Source organism: Tachypleus tridentatus, chromosome 13 (assembly GCF_004210375.1).
Source record: "Tachypleus tridentatus isolate NWPU-2018 chromosome 13, ASM421037v1, whole genome shotgun sequence".
Classification (NCBI taxonomy): Eukaryota; Metazoa; Arthropoda; class Merostomata; order Xiphosura; family Limulidae; genus Tachypleus; species Tachypleus tridentatus.
Genome location: NC_134837.1, coordinates 249,995,286 through 250,011,746, shown reverse-complemented (window position 1 = coordinate 250,011,746; position 16,461 = coordinate 249,995,286). Strand labels below are relative to the sequence as shown.

Here is a 16,461-nt window from a genome sequence, read left to right as displayed (position 1 = left end):
TTTGAAACTCTTAAGTGGTTGGGTTAGTTTGTTTTTGATATTCCATTTACAGTTAATGATATTTTCATTGCAGTTGTGCATCATTCTTCTGAATAATTTTGTTTAGAATTCTACTTTTGTTGTTGTGTTTTTTAATGTCTTCAAGAAATTGTAAGCATTTCTTTTATTCCAACATCAAATTGAAAGTTCTAAAGCTATGCCAATCGTTGCATTTTGCAAGAGTGGTGGCTGAGTTTGAGAATGAGGTTGGGTTGGAGTACAGCTGTGTTATACTAAAATGATTTTTGAGCCTCATCATGTTCTGTCATGCCATATCTGACAGATATGCAGTCTTCTTTTCTGTTTTCCGTAATCTGAGTAATATACAAGGGTGACAGTTTCTCAGTGCAAGTTTCAACAGTCAAATTGCACAGAAATTCATAGGCATTACATTTAGCAACTTACCAAAATTTGTCTTTACATAGGATAGTATGAATATCTATTTCATTCTTGCTTGAGTTATGCAGTGGTTGAATGAGAGATATAACCAGAAGCCTTATCATGGTAAATCCCAAAGCTGTTAGCTTCATTTCCAAATAAAGATTCTTCTTGGTTATGATACATCTGTTGCTTGGGGTATTTGTATGGCCTTTATCACTGACTTTTGTTCTCATAGAGTCTCACATGTTATAAGACACTGAACTTTGCTAAATTATTATGACTTGGATACAACTTGTTTCAGATCTTTTCCCACTTATATTTCTTGATATTATGAGGCTTATAAATTAAGATCATCTTTTACACCACAAAATAACAGAGCTGACAGTTTGCTTTGTTTTCATATTTATAATTTCAGATTGGTCTCAACATGGAGAAAAAAGACAGTCCTTTGTTTCTTGAAAAATACAACTACATTCCTTTTGGACCATCGGTTCGTCAGTTTGGTGGCCGGCCTTGTGAAGGTTGTATTGTAGTTTGCAGCACAGGTTTGGTAAGTGTTTCTCCAGTAGTAACTATTCTTAGTAGTCATTTTTTTATCTTGTGTATTAGTGTCAGGTGTGGCCCAGTGTATCAATGAAAACAAAACAAATGTCTTCATACTTTGAGGCTATGGTTGCATTTTAAGAGTGATTGTGATTGTAAAATCTCACTGTTCAGTCTGTCAAACATACCCTAAGAGTTGGCAGTAAGTAATGTTAATTAACTACCTTTCTACTAGTCTGCTTTTCAAAATTAGAGACAGCTATTGCAAATAGCCCTCAAATAGCTTGACATAAAATACAACAAACATGTGTATTGTGCAACAGAATTAAACATTAATTATGTTTGACAAGAACTAACACAGGTGTTAGATTGTTCACTATTTTAAAAAATACATCAATACATATAAGGTCAAAATTGACTAAGTGATAAAGCTGTGAAAAATAAATGTTTTCCACCCTTCATCCCAACATAAAAACTCTGCATAAAATGCAAAAAATGCATGAACGATCAATACTATTATTTTGTAATGGAATTTTAGCATTTGTAAAAGTCTTTAGTGTTAGAAAGTTATACATATATCTAGCAATTAGATATTTTTTAAATGCAAAAGTGGTTTTCTTTGAGGAAGCATCAGTCTTTAAGATATGTGCTGTGGAATATGGAAGCTATTTTATCAGTTATTTCTTTTCTAATGAAAAATATTTATTTACCGCAAGTTTAAATGCAACATTTTCCCTTAAAGGAACAAAAATCTGTTTTCACTGTGAATAGAAATCTAGATAGTCATTAACCCAATGCCTGTAATTAGAAAATTTTGAGTTTGGACAACCATGAATTCCACATGTATCAACCTGAGATAGTGCAGTTCTGCTTGCCAGAGATGTATATTTGTGTGTGTGTAAAATCCAACTCTGTATTTACTTCTCAGAATTTGTAAAAATATTATCTGTTACTAGTTTTAACCACAAATGAGAACAGCTCTTTGTTGTTGTTTTTTTTCCAACTTCAAATGTTTACTCGTAGCTCCATCATCTCTTGACTGATTTGAGATGTAATTACAGTTTTGGATTGAAAAGGTCAAACTCATTTTAACTGAGGTATTTGACCATACCTAAAGTTTTGTAGATTAATTTATCCTAGTCCTGCCTAAAAAAATGTCAATTTGAGAGTAGGGTGGTGGAGGTTCTAATGACTAATAAAATTGAAACAGTTATACATTCGCCACACATTTGTTATTGCTGGTACAAAAAGTATAGCTAATAAAAAAAAAGGGAAACACAGATGCATAGATTAATTTACTCTAATCTTTCCTGAAAGAATTTTTAGTGGTATGGATATTGAGGATTCTCTCTTGTTTTTTTGTTTTTGTTGGTTTTTTTTTCAAATCTTTGAATATTAATTTTAATTGAAATGCTTGAATGATCATTAATCTTTTAAGGAGAAATTTTGAAAAAGGTGGAACTCTGTTTTGTGATACACCTTGACCTTCCAGTCAGAAGACCAGGAACATTAATAGCTTTAGTTCTCAAGAGAAAAAAATTTGGTTGTAGGCAATTCTGCCATAAGTTAACTCGTGGTTAAGCCTGATTTAGAAACAAATGGTAACTTGAAATGTTCAGTTATTCAGTTTCATACTTGTAACACATTTGGATCGAGTTGATTATTTACTGCTGAAATTAGAATAGTTGCATGTGAGATGAAAATTACACTTGAACAAAATAAGTCAGATCACTCATTCTAGAATCTGCAGTCTTCTTCCTAGGCAAGACAGAAAAGGGTGTTTGGAATGGTAGTCATTCCAGTTACAGTTTAAATGATGAAAGCTGGCAAAGCATTGGAAATTAGTAACCCTAACAAAGAACGCAAACTGTAGATTTCTTTCCATATTATTTCAGTGTTTAAAGCATACCTTTTAGTCTTGTGTGTCTATATATATATATATAGTACATAAAAGTCCTCTCATTGTCCAGTCTGGCTGATGACATCTAGTATTGAATAAAAGGCTTTTTAAACAATAACTTGTGGGAGGTAAAGTGTAGATTAAATTTTACCCACATCTAATATGGGATCTGGAGTGGGCAGATAAAGGGGAATATGTAAAAAGTATAACAAGTTGATGTGATTTTTCTATCACAGATCTTAGGCCTGCTGGATAACCTACCCACATATTTTAAATTCTTGTGTGCTTAGGATTAAATGATATTATTTTTGATACATCAAGAATACCAGTCTGTCAAATATTTAGACTGGTTTACCTGTCAATAGGTTTTACATCTGTGTCACTCAAGCTGTAATAAAATATTATTTTTAACTTTATAATACTGTAGAAGTCTTCAGTGCAATGAATATAGATATGTGTATACCTGCAATATGTAATTATTCAGTCAATAGAGCAGGATAAAAAAATATTTGAGTAAACAGAATTTCAGTTTGTGCTGTTGCATTTCTCACATTTACTAGTATTCAGCTTGTATGTCAAAACATTAACAACCTTGAAAGAATAAAAAAGCTACTATAAAGTTTTAACAAAACAAATGATTGGATTGTGTGGTGAGGCTTTAAGTGCTGTTTAACATAGTTGAAAAAAAACTTTTAAGTGGAAACAATGAAATATTTGTGTAATTCTTGAATCTTTTGTGATATAATTGGTTAATTATTTCACAAATATTTACCAGTATTTTTAACCCTTAAATATTTTATATTCAATTTGGATACATATAGACTTAATTAGCAAGTTGCTATTAACTGTTTAAATCCATAATTTTTGTTCATTTTGCCAGAATTATTTTCCTGCTGTCCTAATAATTATCACCAAACTTTATAATATTTAATTTTTTGTAATTCTGTCGATAATGTGATTTGAATTACTTTCACTTGAAAAAACATAAATATTCTTAAGAGGATGTTGTTACTTTATGATGGGTAAACTGTTATTGTTAAATGGACATTCGGGTTTTAAGGAGTTAATAACTCTCCCAAATTTTTTAACACACACACACATACATATATGTGTGTCTATTTTAATGACTATGTCTGTAATTACATTTAGACTTTAGAACCAAGTATTTCTACTAAGTTATTTCACTTATTCCACACCAACAATTCTAAATATCAGGGCAAGGCAAGGATCCAGGACAGGACTGAAAGAGTAAATTATAGAATTTAACATTTTTCTTTTCTTGTTACATAAACTTTGATAAGGATATTTGATTAAAATATAACACCCAAGTACAACGTAACCTGAGAACTAGATGTTAGTTTAGGTGTTACTGAATTTGTTTTTTATCTCAAAAGGTATGAAAAAAGGAAACCTAAGAACTACTGCCCACACAAACATCTAATATTTTTTTGTTATTAAAAGCAATATAATTTGAACAGTGTTTTAATATGTTTATGGTGCTTTCGATTCAGCTAAACTTTGTATGTGTACATGTGTTTTGGGTTTTTTTACACGTAGATTGGGGTGTTAGTGCTTCAGTCAGAAGGTGGTATGATCACTGGAACAGATATACTTGGGCACTTCAGAACGAGACTTAAAGTTGTTGATATATGTTGTGCTAAAAGTAAGTGATTGAACATTTATTTTGTTTAACTGTTTTCCAACTTTTGCAGGAATAATTAGAGATTGCACTACTGTACTATTCTGTTTATCACCATACATTTTAATTGAGGAAACAAATAATTCTTGTTATTTTAATGCCACATGATTTATGTAGTGGTACAAGGAAATGAAAATATCTTATCAAAAGGTGAAAATTCTAAAGGTAGAAAGCTACAAATTCTATTATTTTTTTCAGTCAGTTGCTTCAGTGCTGTAAGAAAATGTGTTACTGGTTCTCTGCTATATTGTAGTACTTGAGTAACAATATATTTTAATGTGTTCTCTTTCTGTATTTTAAGTTATTCTTTGAATTGTATACATGATGAATCAAACCATCATCATGTATATAATTTGTACATATCTTAAAATCATTAGTACACAAACAAAGTTAACTTTAAATTTAATGTAATTATATTAATAAATTTCTATTAAAGTGAGATCATGTTAAGCCATGGTCCTGTCTTTTGTGTTTGAAAAGCCTTTGTAAGCAACCAGGTGTGTGATGCAAGATAAAAAGTTATTTGTGTAGTCAAAGTTATTATATTGTGACAAGAAATGCTGTAAAAAACATATTCATTATACTTGGCAAAGTAGTATGGTCTCCTTAATGGGGCAATCCTGAAGAAAGTGATTCATGATGAAGAGAAACCCACTAAAAGTAAATATGTATCTCAAGAAGGCTGGTATGGATATTCAAATGTTTATTAAAATGAACTAAAGAACAAACATTTTGACCTTCTGGGTCATCTTCAGGTTAGCAAAGAGAGTTTGCAACTGATCAGTGCCAAGCATGTTTTAGAGACAAGAGTGGAAATAGATACAGGATTGTAGGGGGTGTTGCAGTATATGTTAGGTTATTAATTAGTATAGGTATAAAGGTGTTCCTTTATACTGGTTCAATTTTGGTTTGAGTTGTTCTGTAAGTAGGGCTTCTTTGATTTTGTGTTTGTTTCCCTACTTAGTGTCTGGGTGTTTTCTATGGTTATGCTGTGTTTATTTGATTTGCAGTGTTCAAAAACATGTGGTGTCTTTTTGTGTTCTTTGAATTTGGTTTCCATTTTTCTGTTTGTTTCTCCAATATAAAGTTGTGGCAGTTGTTGCATTGTATTTTATAAATAATGTTGGTGTTGTGTTTGTCAGTGTAGTTTTTACATAGTGTGGACTTTAGTTTTGTACCTAGTGTTTGAATAAATTTGGTGTTTACTGGAATGTTGTGTTTTGTTACAAGTTTTTTCCAAATGTTGGTTATTTTTTTGCTGATATCACAAATGTATGGTATGAAGCAATGTAAAGTTTTGTAGTTTGTTGTTTCTTGGGATTTATTGTTTGTTTGTTGTTGATCTAGGTGTGTGTATATATAACTTTTTCAATAGTTTTTGGAGGAAATTTGTTGATGTTAATGAAGTGCTGTTTTATTTTGTTGATTTTGTCTTAAATTTTATTGGGTAAGCATAGTTTTGTGGCTCTCTTTATTTGGTTTGTTAATATTTTGAGTTTTTGTTTTGTTTCATGTGCTAAGTCCCAGGGAATGTATAGTCAAATGAGGGTGATTTTTCCTGTGGATTTCTATTTTGAATTGTGTATCGGTTTTTGTGATCTTGAGGTTGAGAAATACTATTTGGTTGGTTTTCTTTGTGTTCACATGGGAACTTAATGTTGGAGTGTGTGGAGTTAATGTGGTTGAAAAAAACTGTGTGTGTGTTCTGTAGATGGAAATACAGCAATTGTATCATCAACATATTTGTACCAGTAGAGTGGGGAGTGCAAGGCTGAATTGATCATTTGAGATTCAGTCTTTGTCATGAAAATGTTGGCTAGAACTGGTGGTATGGGATTACCCACACTTAAGCCATTTATTTGTAGGTAGTTTTCATCAATGAACATAAAGTTAGTTTTGGTGGTAGTAAATTCTGTAGGGGTTACTAATTATTTGCTGGGGATGTGTATCAGTTGGTTAGGGTCTTGGATATAAAGCTCTAAAGCTATCTTTGGTATTTGGAACTTCTGTGAAGAGGGAGATTACATCAAAATTGACCATTAAGGCCTTATGGTTTAGGTGGTCAAGAAAAGATTTTAAAGTTAAAGGAGTTGGCTGATGTTACATATTTAGAAAATGCCCATGCTATGTATTTACCAAGATTGTAGTTGAATGATACATAGGTCAACATTATGGGTCATAGTGGATAATTGGGTTTGTGAGGTTTGGGGGTGCCATATAGTTGTGGTGTGCATGAGTTGATTTTGTGTTGGTAAGAATAAAGGTTTTTTGACATTGTTTAGTTGGTTTTCATGTGCTTTTTGTTGGATTTGTTTGAATCTGATAAGATGATATTCATTTTTTGGATGTATTCAATGAACATAAATGAGAAACAACTTATAACAAAATACAACTTTCCAGTAAATGCCGGCCCGGCATGTTCAAGCGTGTTAAGGCATGAGACTCATAATCTAAGGGTTGCGGGTTCGCATCCCCGTCGCGCTAAACATGTTCGTCCTCGCAGCCGTGGGGGCATTATAATGTGACAGTCAATCCCACTATTCGTTGATAAAAGAGTAGCCCAAGAGTTGGCAGTGGGTGGTGATGACTAGTTGCCTTCCCACTAGTCTTACACTGCTAAATTAAGGATGGCTAGCACAGATAGCCCTCGAGTAGCTTTGTGTGAAATTCAAAACAAACAAACAAACCAGTAAATGCCAAAAACCAGGTACAAAACGAAAGTGTCAACTATGTAAAAACTACACTTACAAACACAACACCAACATTATTTATAAAATACAATGAAACAACTGCCACAACTTCTATATTGGAGAAACAAGCAGAAAAATGGAAATCAGATTAAAAGAAACAAAAAACATGTTTTTGAACACTGCAAATCAAATAAACACAGCATAACCATAGAAAACAACCAGATACTAAGTCGGGAAACAAACACAAAATCAAAGAAGCCCAACTTACAGAATAACTCAAACCAAAATTGAACCAGTATAAAGGAAAACCTTTATACCTATACTAATTAATAACCTAAAATATACTGCAATGCCCCCTACAATCCTGTATCTATTTCCACTCTTGTCTCTAAAACATGCTTGGCACTGATCAGTTGCAAACTCTCTTTGCTAACCTGATGATGACCTATGAAGGTCAAAAGGTTGTTCTCTACTTTATTTTAATAAAAGTTTTAATACCCGTACCAGCTGTCTTGAGAAAGTGATTCAGCAGGTAAGAGTTGTCCCACTGACCCCAAATCTCAAACACCTTAAAGTTACTTGTAAAAGGATTACCAACCCCAAGGGGATTATTGAATTACAAGGGAGCATCTCAAAACATTTCCCATAGTGCTCTAAATGAAGAACATTTTCTTCAGCATTGCAGACACCCCTTTTGGTTTGTTTAGAATTAAGCACAAAGCTAAACATTGGGCTGTCTGTGCTCTGCCCACCATGGGTATCAAAACCCAGTTTCTAGCAATGTGAGTCTGTAGACATACCACTGTGTCACAGGGGGCAGTCACCCCTTTAAATAAACTTTGAAAAAAAATATTTTTTTAATGCTAATAATAATCTGTGACTTGTCTTTAGCTTCCTGGAATACATCTACTGACTAAAGGAAGATTTCAAATTTTTTTTCAAAATAGTGATAAAGTACTAGCTTATTTATCTGTTTCATAAATTACATGGAATACATGAACACTAGCAGAGCTAAATACAAACAACAGTCTTATATAAAATGTGTATTATCAATAGATGTTCTGAAAAAAACAGTTATTGTGTTGTCACTGGCAGAATAAGTCTTAATATTAAAATTAGAATGTGAAGCAAACATTTTAGTACCTATGAAATTTTTATCAAACTACTATTTAGATCCAAACAGATCCTTGCAACTGATTTATTTTTATCTTTTTGTAAATGTGCATATGATTACAACATTTATTCAGTTTATTGCTTCTTGGTGGCTGAACACTAAACTTCCAGGCTTATAACACTAAAATGTAAGGTTTGATTCTTGTGATGGATACTGCTCAAATAGCCTATTGTGTAGTTTGTGTTTACCTCTAAATAACCAAATAACTCTTCAGTTTATTTGCAACCAATATAAGGTAATACAAATTATGTTCTTACACCATAAAACATAGGTTTTTGCATGGTTCTTATGACTAAAACTAGATATAAAACATCAGAACATGAGATGTATTTCAACAGAAGCCAGTATTGGTTTAAAATATGTTTTGTAATTTCTTAGACGGTGATTTTCTTGTGGTCACTAGTGATGGACATGTGAATTCGTCTATACCCTGCTATCGTGTGACAGTTAAAATATCACAAGGTAAAGTGTTTCTGCTAATTATTAGGCATGTAGTACCAGTGCATATTTAGGGAAGCTCTAGAGTATTTATTAAAATGTTGTTTTAAATATCTCATGTCTCCTGTTATTAGCAGTATCTGTATAATGACTGAGTCACAAGTTATGACAATATCTTCAAATACTGGACAAAAAGTTTGAATTTCTTGTACTTCTATCTGCCTTTTTACTACATGATAATTCAAAAATCAAAATGGTGGTTTTAACCAATTTAAATAAGGTGACTTAATTTAAAATAGAGTATCTTATTTTACAAGTATTATTAACTATTAGTAATTTAAAAAACAACAGTCATAGTTCTAGTGTAAATGAAGTTATAATTACCCTTTAAAGTTAGCTTTATACAGATATTTGGTGTTTCTTTAAAAACTTAAGTACAATATAAAGTTGGAATTATTAGCTAATGTTAATTGAACAATAACTATTAGATTTGGAACCTAATTGAATTTAGAACTTTATAATAAATGCAACCTTCATGTGACTATTGAAACATTACATAAAACAAAATAACAAGTAAAGAAAAACTTCAAAAGAGGAAGAAAATATAGGAATGGCTAATATCAGTTCTTCAAAAACAACGTAAAAAAATTGATAGAAATGGTATTTGTATCATCCCTACATGATGCAAATACTACATGTACATTTGCTTCTGTTTTTTTTAACTTATTTTAAATAAACCTTTATACTAATGTAATACCTGCCTAGTTTAATAAACACATATGCAACACAAGAGAAAAGAATGAACATATACTGTATTATAAATAGAACTTAAACATCAGTGACTTCACTAACTTTTGTTGTAAAAATGAGTAAGTGGAAGCACTATTGTCATGTGTTGAGTTCTGTATTTTTTAATTTTTTTTAATACCTCTGGTTTTCTTTCCAGTAATGGAAATAATCGTGCAAACATATAGTGGGTAATGACAACCAAGTAGCAAATTTAATAATGGTAAAACAATTATCAATGAAAATAGAGAAGAACTACAAATGAGTTGTACAATGCACTAGTATTTTGTATGTTTACTCATTGCTTTATTTGGAAATATTATTCTAAATGTTCTGCCTTACTCCTTACAATTCAGTCATATTGTTTAGGATGGCTCTAGGAACTCACTGTTGGAAGTAGGGGAACAAATGGATATTTTGGGTAACCTGAATGACATGATGTTTTGAACATTGCGTCATCAGTTAGTGGAATAACTTGGCAGACATAGTGAGAAACATACAGCTTCAAGATGAATCCTTACCTGACATATTTTTAGGGAGTAGCAAGATAACTCAGAATTTGATTGGACTCATCTGTAGTTAGGGTTCCATCAATTGTTTGCAGATCACCAGTACTGTTTAAATCCTTAACATTTACTGATCTCCCACATGCTTTACTGTAAATGTTGCACATTGATTATGTCCCTGTTAAAGAGTCTGTCATTCAAATCTCAGAAACAACTATATAGAGTTTATGTCTCCAACTTTAATCATGTCCCTGCTTGTTGCCCACTTCAATCCTTTGTGCTAATTACCTCAACAGTTACAGATCCACTGTTACCTTTTTTTTTAATATGTACCATGTTGTTCTTAAAGTAAAATTTACACATTTCCAGCAGGATCGTTGACAAAATATGTACCTAATTTTCATATGTCTTGTAAAGAATGTAACCAGTGACACTTAATATTACTTTATGAAGGTTTTACTCTTTTACATTGACTTCTTCTATTATTGACAGTGCCAATTTATCATACCTTCTTTAGAGTGTAGTATATCCATCATGTTTTCCCTCAATATTTTCATGAAATGTCCTCAATTAGGTAACAGTTTAATTTTCATATACTTGTGTGTTATTTCAGTCTTGAGAAATATTGTTGAATTTATGTTACTACTTTACATAGTCTGTACTTTTTAAATAGGCTTTATACTTATGTGGCATTTTCAGATTGGTTGGATGACAACCAGTCACAATGTGAACTATCAACATGATAAAAGAGTGGCACACCCATATTATTTGCTTTTTTCCTCACCATTTCCAAGTTATTTCCAAAACTGTATACTTTAGAAGTTTAGGTGACATACATATGTATGTCTGTATGTTACTTACCTTACACGCTTTGTTGCCCAGCATGGTCAAGAGAATAAGGCACTAAACTCATAACCTGAGGGCCATGGGTTCAAATCCCCATCAGATTACAAGGACGAGCATGTTTGGGCATTGTAATGTGACAGTGAATCCCACTATTCATTGGTAAAAGAGTAGCCCAAGAGTTGGCAGCATGTGGTGATGACTAACTGCCTTCCCTCTTGTCTTACACTGCTAAATGAGGGATGGCTAGAGCAGATAGCCATCATGTGGCTTTGTGCACAGTTCAAAAACAAACTTTGATTTCGTTTATTGTATAGAATTACAGCTTTTATCAAATCTGCTTCACTTTATGTTCCCTGTTTATTAATGCTCTAACACTTTTTGTTACAGATAAGTGCTTTATCAACTGTCAACCATTTTCCAGTTTTTATCTGAATTGCCACACAGCAATTTTGCCAGAGGAAAAACAGGGTAGGTTTGCTTTCTTCATATTTATCAATAGAATGTAAATGTCAAGAGTTTTAGGAGAGTGACATCTAGTATGTAAAAATTACTTTTTGTTTTAACAGTCACTTTTAACTGTAGTTTATCTTTGTAGGAAAACTGGAAATATTACTTTTTTGTTTCATGTTACGTTTATTGTATGATGTTTTGTGTTTTATCATACTGTAGCAATAAAACTTAACTTTCACTAATGGAAAGAAGTAATCAGAAATGAGTTACTATATTGGTTTTGTTTCAGATTATCATTTAGAAACTTGTTATAACATTATTTAACAAATAATATGATAAATGTTTATGTTTGTCTAATTATCTGTCACCAGCGTGTACCCCGGATATCTCACCTAAAATTTGTTTTACGAGAAGCTGCTGATGCCGTCGTCGTAGCTGTTTCAGGTAAGAGAAGATTGTACCATTGTTTCTTCAGAACATGAACTTTACTATAAACATGTTAGAACATTGCATCGTCACTACACCTGTATCTACTTGAAACTTGAAGATTATTGTATTAGTTACACAAACATTTATAGTATTAAAAAAAAGTTTCTGATTAACATACCATGATTAAGTTTCATTATCAAAAATGTGAAAATAATCACTTTTAAGGAAGAAGAGCTGATTTTTTTAAAAAAATGTTTTGAATAATACAATACTTAAATAACTAATGTACATTTCATTAATGAAAGAAATCATGTCTCATAATCTTATAATTCTTTGTACACAATTATATTACTGTTTTAAATACATGTAAATTGTATCTTCAGTATTTGTTTCATTTCAAGTTTTTTCATTTTTATTATTTTTAAATAATATTTTTTAAATAATAATAAATAAATAAAAGGCACCCGCCTTTTAAAATTGTGTTTTGATCCACTTAATTTCTTACTGGTAGATCTGACTGAACATTTTTTAAGAGTAAGCCAAGAATGTGGAATCCTCTCTGTGGTTAATGTTCAGGGCTTATTAAAAATCAGGTTTTGGTACCTGCAGTTGACACAGCACATATAACCAATTTCATATTTTTGAGCATAAAAAAACAAAAATACCCAAGAATGTACTCACCTTTGAAAAAACTTTCAATTTTTTACTTATGCTTATGGCTTTTTTTTTGGTCTATCAGACTGTTTAAAATGAGGTGTTGTCTTGAAAATATGATCTATCTGCATTGGTAATGCTTTCCAATCATATAATAATCTTAGAGAAAATGAATTGTTAACCACATTCACTTTTAAGAACTTCTGGTTAAATATAAGCTAATGATATAAATCAAAATTAAAATAATATCAAAGAAAACAATCAAGTTGAACAAATTGACCACAAATGTTGAGTATTATAAAGATAAACCAGAGCATCTTAGAATTCTCGTGAAACTTTAAGATATATGATATGCATATATAACCTGTCAACTATTATAATATATTGATGCATATTTATTAATAAAGGAAGCTCTGGCAGTATCGTTGAACTTTGGGAGCTACAAGAAAAACCTGTTACTGTACATAAAATGTTTTATAACAATACTAAAGAACAGCCAAAAACTGTGGTAAGTTCTTTTGAAATTCTGTTTTGTTTTTATGTGTCATAAGAGGACTGTTAAGGTAACATTAAATTATTACTACTAAATGGTAGAATAAGCACAAATAAATTGTATTTTGTAGTTGCATCAATTAAGTTATTATTTGGTCATGAACCTACAAGTCTGAGTCATTCCATGTTTTAGTTTATTTTGATGCTACATAGCTGTAAAGGAACTCAACATACCAGCTATCTGAACAAGGTCAATTATATATTAACATTCTGATTTTGGCAAATTAATTTGTGCTTAACATTATTATGAATCTCCTACTATCCAGCCTGTCAATTAGAGTTGCTGTTTTAGATTTAACGAGATCATTATACATGCAAGTTTTATGGAGGAACAGTAAATTTGTGTACCTGTTCATGATGTTTCAGAAATTTGCAATTTGGGATTTTTTTTTTACTCTAATACAGTTGTCTTACAAAAGTATTATGCTGCATAATTATCCAGATAAAACATTGAGTTGACTAACTCTCCAAAACATTATGGATGGAAAGATCTTTCTCGTAGTTATTAAATGGTTGTACAGTAAGAATTAACACAGATCTCAAAGACATTTAAATGAGTTGTTAACAAGTAATATTTAAAAATAATAAGAAACATCTCTTTACCAACATTTTTACCACATTTTCTCCATCAGTATTCTGCTTTAACTGTATTCAAACAAAAATTAATACAACTTTATATTTGAAAAATCTTCTCCATATTAGGAGAACTAAATTAATTGTAGAAGGTTAATGAAAACTGAAGAAATAATTTGTTATAACTGTTGTTTACTTTATGTGAAAACAACAGGTTGTAAAACAAACATGAAAGATCATTTCAAAAAACCTTTAAGTTGGAAGTAGGAAAGAGAACAGAAGTAATCAAAGTGACAAAAAACAGTAAGCAAAAAACTCCCAGATCCTAGTTTTTAGTTTTTGAAATCTTGCCAACAGGTGGAGAGACTGCTCTCTGAAAGTTAGTGTTGAAAATGAAACTTGTTGACTTATTAAGTTTAAAACTTCATATACAAATACTACTATTAATTTTTGGAAAAGGAACTTGAAAATAAGAGTGAAAAGCATAGTGTTTGCTCTTCTTTGTACTAGTTATTTTGGAACTTCATTTAAAGGAAGATGCCTTTTCAACCTACTTTACACAAATAGTATACATATTTTATACTGCATAGTTGTTGCAAAGGCCTAGTGATTAAAAGTATTATAAGAATACATTAATACTTCTTGTAAGTTTATGCTGTATGATATGAAACAGAGAGAAACCTCTATAACAGTAAATGTAGTGGTCAAAAAGTCATTTTCATCATAGCAAATATTTTACAATCTCCATAGTTTGATTTATACTTACCTTGCATACTAAAGATCTGGTGCCATAAGGACATTATTATGTAGCATAAATTCCGTGTTAACCTTGGATTATTTTGTGTTTAGGGCTGGCGACATCATGCTTCATCGTCATCTAACTCGCCAGTTGTTGCTGTTGCCATGCCCAGACTTTCCATTTATGACATCACACCCCCACCATCATACATACTTGTTGCATACAAAGATAATGAAATAAAGTGCTTCTTCAGGTTAGTTGTATTATTTGAATTTTCCATTATTGCTCCAGCACCACACCTCATTAAGGATTTTATTTCTAGAAGGTTATGTACTTAGAACTTTTCAAAACTTGTTGATTACCAACATTTTTAACACATGATTATTTTGAATAGCAGATTTAAGTGATGACAAGATTGGTTTATAGATGTGACAAAGAGATTTGGAATTATATTCATATATAATTCAGTTAGGAAACTCAAAATAAACTTTAAAAAAATTATCCATATATTAAGCTAATCTTTTTCGGATGTATCATTTGCATTGTTGGGCTTTGGATGTTCAAGTATTTGCATTTCATATTTGATTACTCAAACCAAGAATTTGCTGTTAAGTTTCAACATGTGATTCATTTCCCCAGGGAATCCTTGAGGTTGGTGTGCAGTATTAGTGTCAATGCTGTAAGCCATAGGAGGGATGAAATAGGTAAGAAATTTGCAATTTCTCACTATGTATGTGTATTCATGAAACAGAGACCTGTATAATCTTTTTGTATTGTAATATATGAAAAATGACACTGGCATGAAAATGTAAACTATGTGAAAGTTGTTTGGGTTTTAACAACTGATGTTCCATAATTTAACTATGGAAATTTAAAAAAATAATATTCATTTTTTTATCACATAAAGGATTTTTTTATAAATCAGGACACGAAAAATCAACTTACTTAGAACAATTTATTATGTCATTTAACACAATGAACACTTATTATTATGTTTGCTATATCTCTGTTCTAGAACAGTCAGTAAGACTTTCACTTCATGATTGGTCTAAAGAAATCTATAGCCAGCACTTGTCAACATTTTAAGCATAACAGAACGTGACCTGATTTCAATGAAAACCATTCACTTATTTGTAAAATAATCTGTAAGTGGTGGAGAGAAATGGATATCATTATCGGATTTATTGTGCAGGAATTACTAAAGAATGTGTAAAAAATTTCAATAAAAAAATCATTGCAGGCCTGTGTTATTAGTTCAGTAAGAAGATTGTTTATTTAATAGATGATAGTGATTTTATTTACTCAATAAAATTTGCCTTCAATTGTTGATGTAGATTCATAATATGGGTGGAACATGTATAATAAAACAAAAGGTGAGGGTTTTCTTCAACTTTCCTGAGGTTAAAATATATTCTAAAGATGACTGCTTTAATCAAAATAAAGTACAGAACAACGTTTTGACCTTCCTAGGTCATCTTCAGGTTACCAAAGAGAGTTTGTATCAGTGACAATATCCCTTTGTTAGCCTGAATATAATCTGAGAAGGTCGAAACGTCATTCCATAATTTAATTAAAGTTTTAATACCTATGCCAACCTTGTATAATTTGTTTTAATTGTATTAACTTAACCCCCTAACGACCTGACCGTAGCGACACAACACAATATGAACTTTATGCGCATAGTAATAAAACCTTATGGATGAAAATAGAATCGAATAACTCGTACTGTTGGGTAACTCAGAAGTCCTGGGTTTGGTCTCCGAGTCTCTTTTCACATACAAACATTCCGCATATACGTATAATACACACTTGGTCATGAATAATGCTTGCGAAGCTTTTATCCACCGTTTGAAAAACTAATACATATGTTGTTTGTGTGGAACTATAGAGATTTTTGCTTATAATTTTTGTGTTAATGAGATGTTGTTTATGAAAACTCCTTTAAATAAATATCATTCTTTGTAAAATTAATGTGGGTACAACTGGGTTTGCTAATGAACCTTAAGTACTCCCTGTTTTGTATAAGTAAAATGTTAAAATAAATGCAGAGACGAGTATGTTA

General features: G+C 31.3%; 1 protein-coding gene across 1 annotated transcript in view; it reads left to right on the top strand.

Annotated features, from left to right (window-relative positions):
- MED16 (mediator complex subunit 16) overlaps positions 1-16,461 on the top strand; it is a 42,113-nt gene that overhangs the window by 12,580 nt on the left and 13,072 nt on the right. The window contains 8 exon segments of the mRNA XM_076481262.1: positions 836-970; positions 4,421-4,526; positions 8,805-8,888; positions 11,390-11,478; positions 11,824-11,896; positions 12,943-13,043; positions 14,510-14,652; positions 15,039-15,103. Of these exon segments, the coding sequence (XP_076337377.1) occupies positions 836-970; positions 4,421-4,526; positions 8,805-8,888; positions 11,390-11,478; positions 11,824-11,896; positions 12,943-13,043; positions 14,510-14,652; positions 15,039-15,103 (796 nt within the window).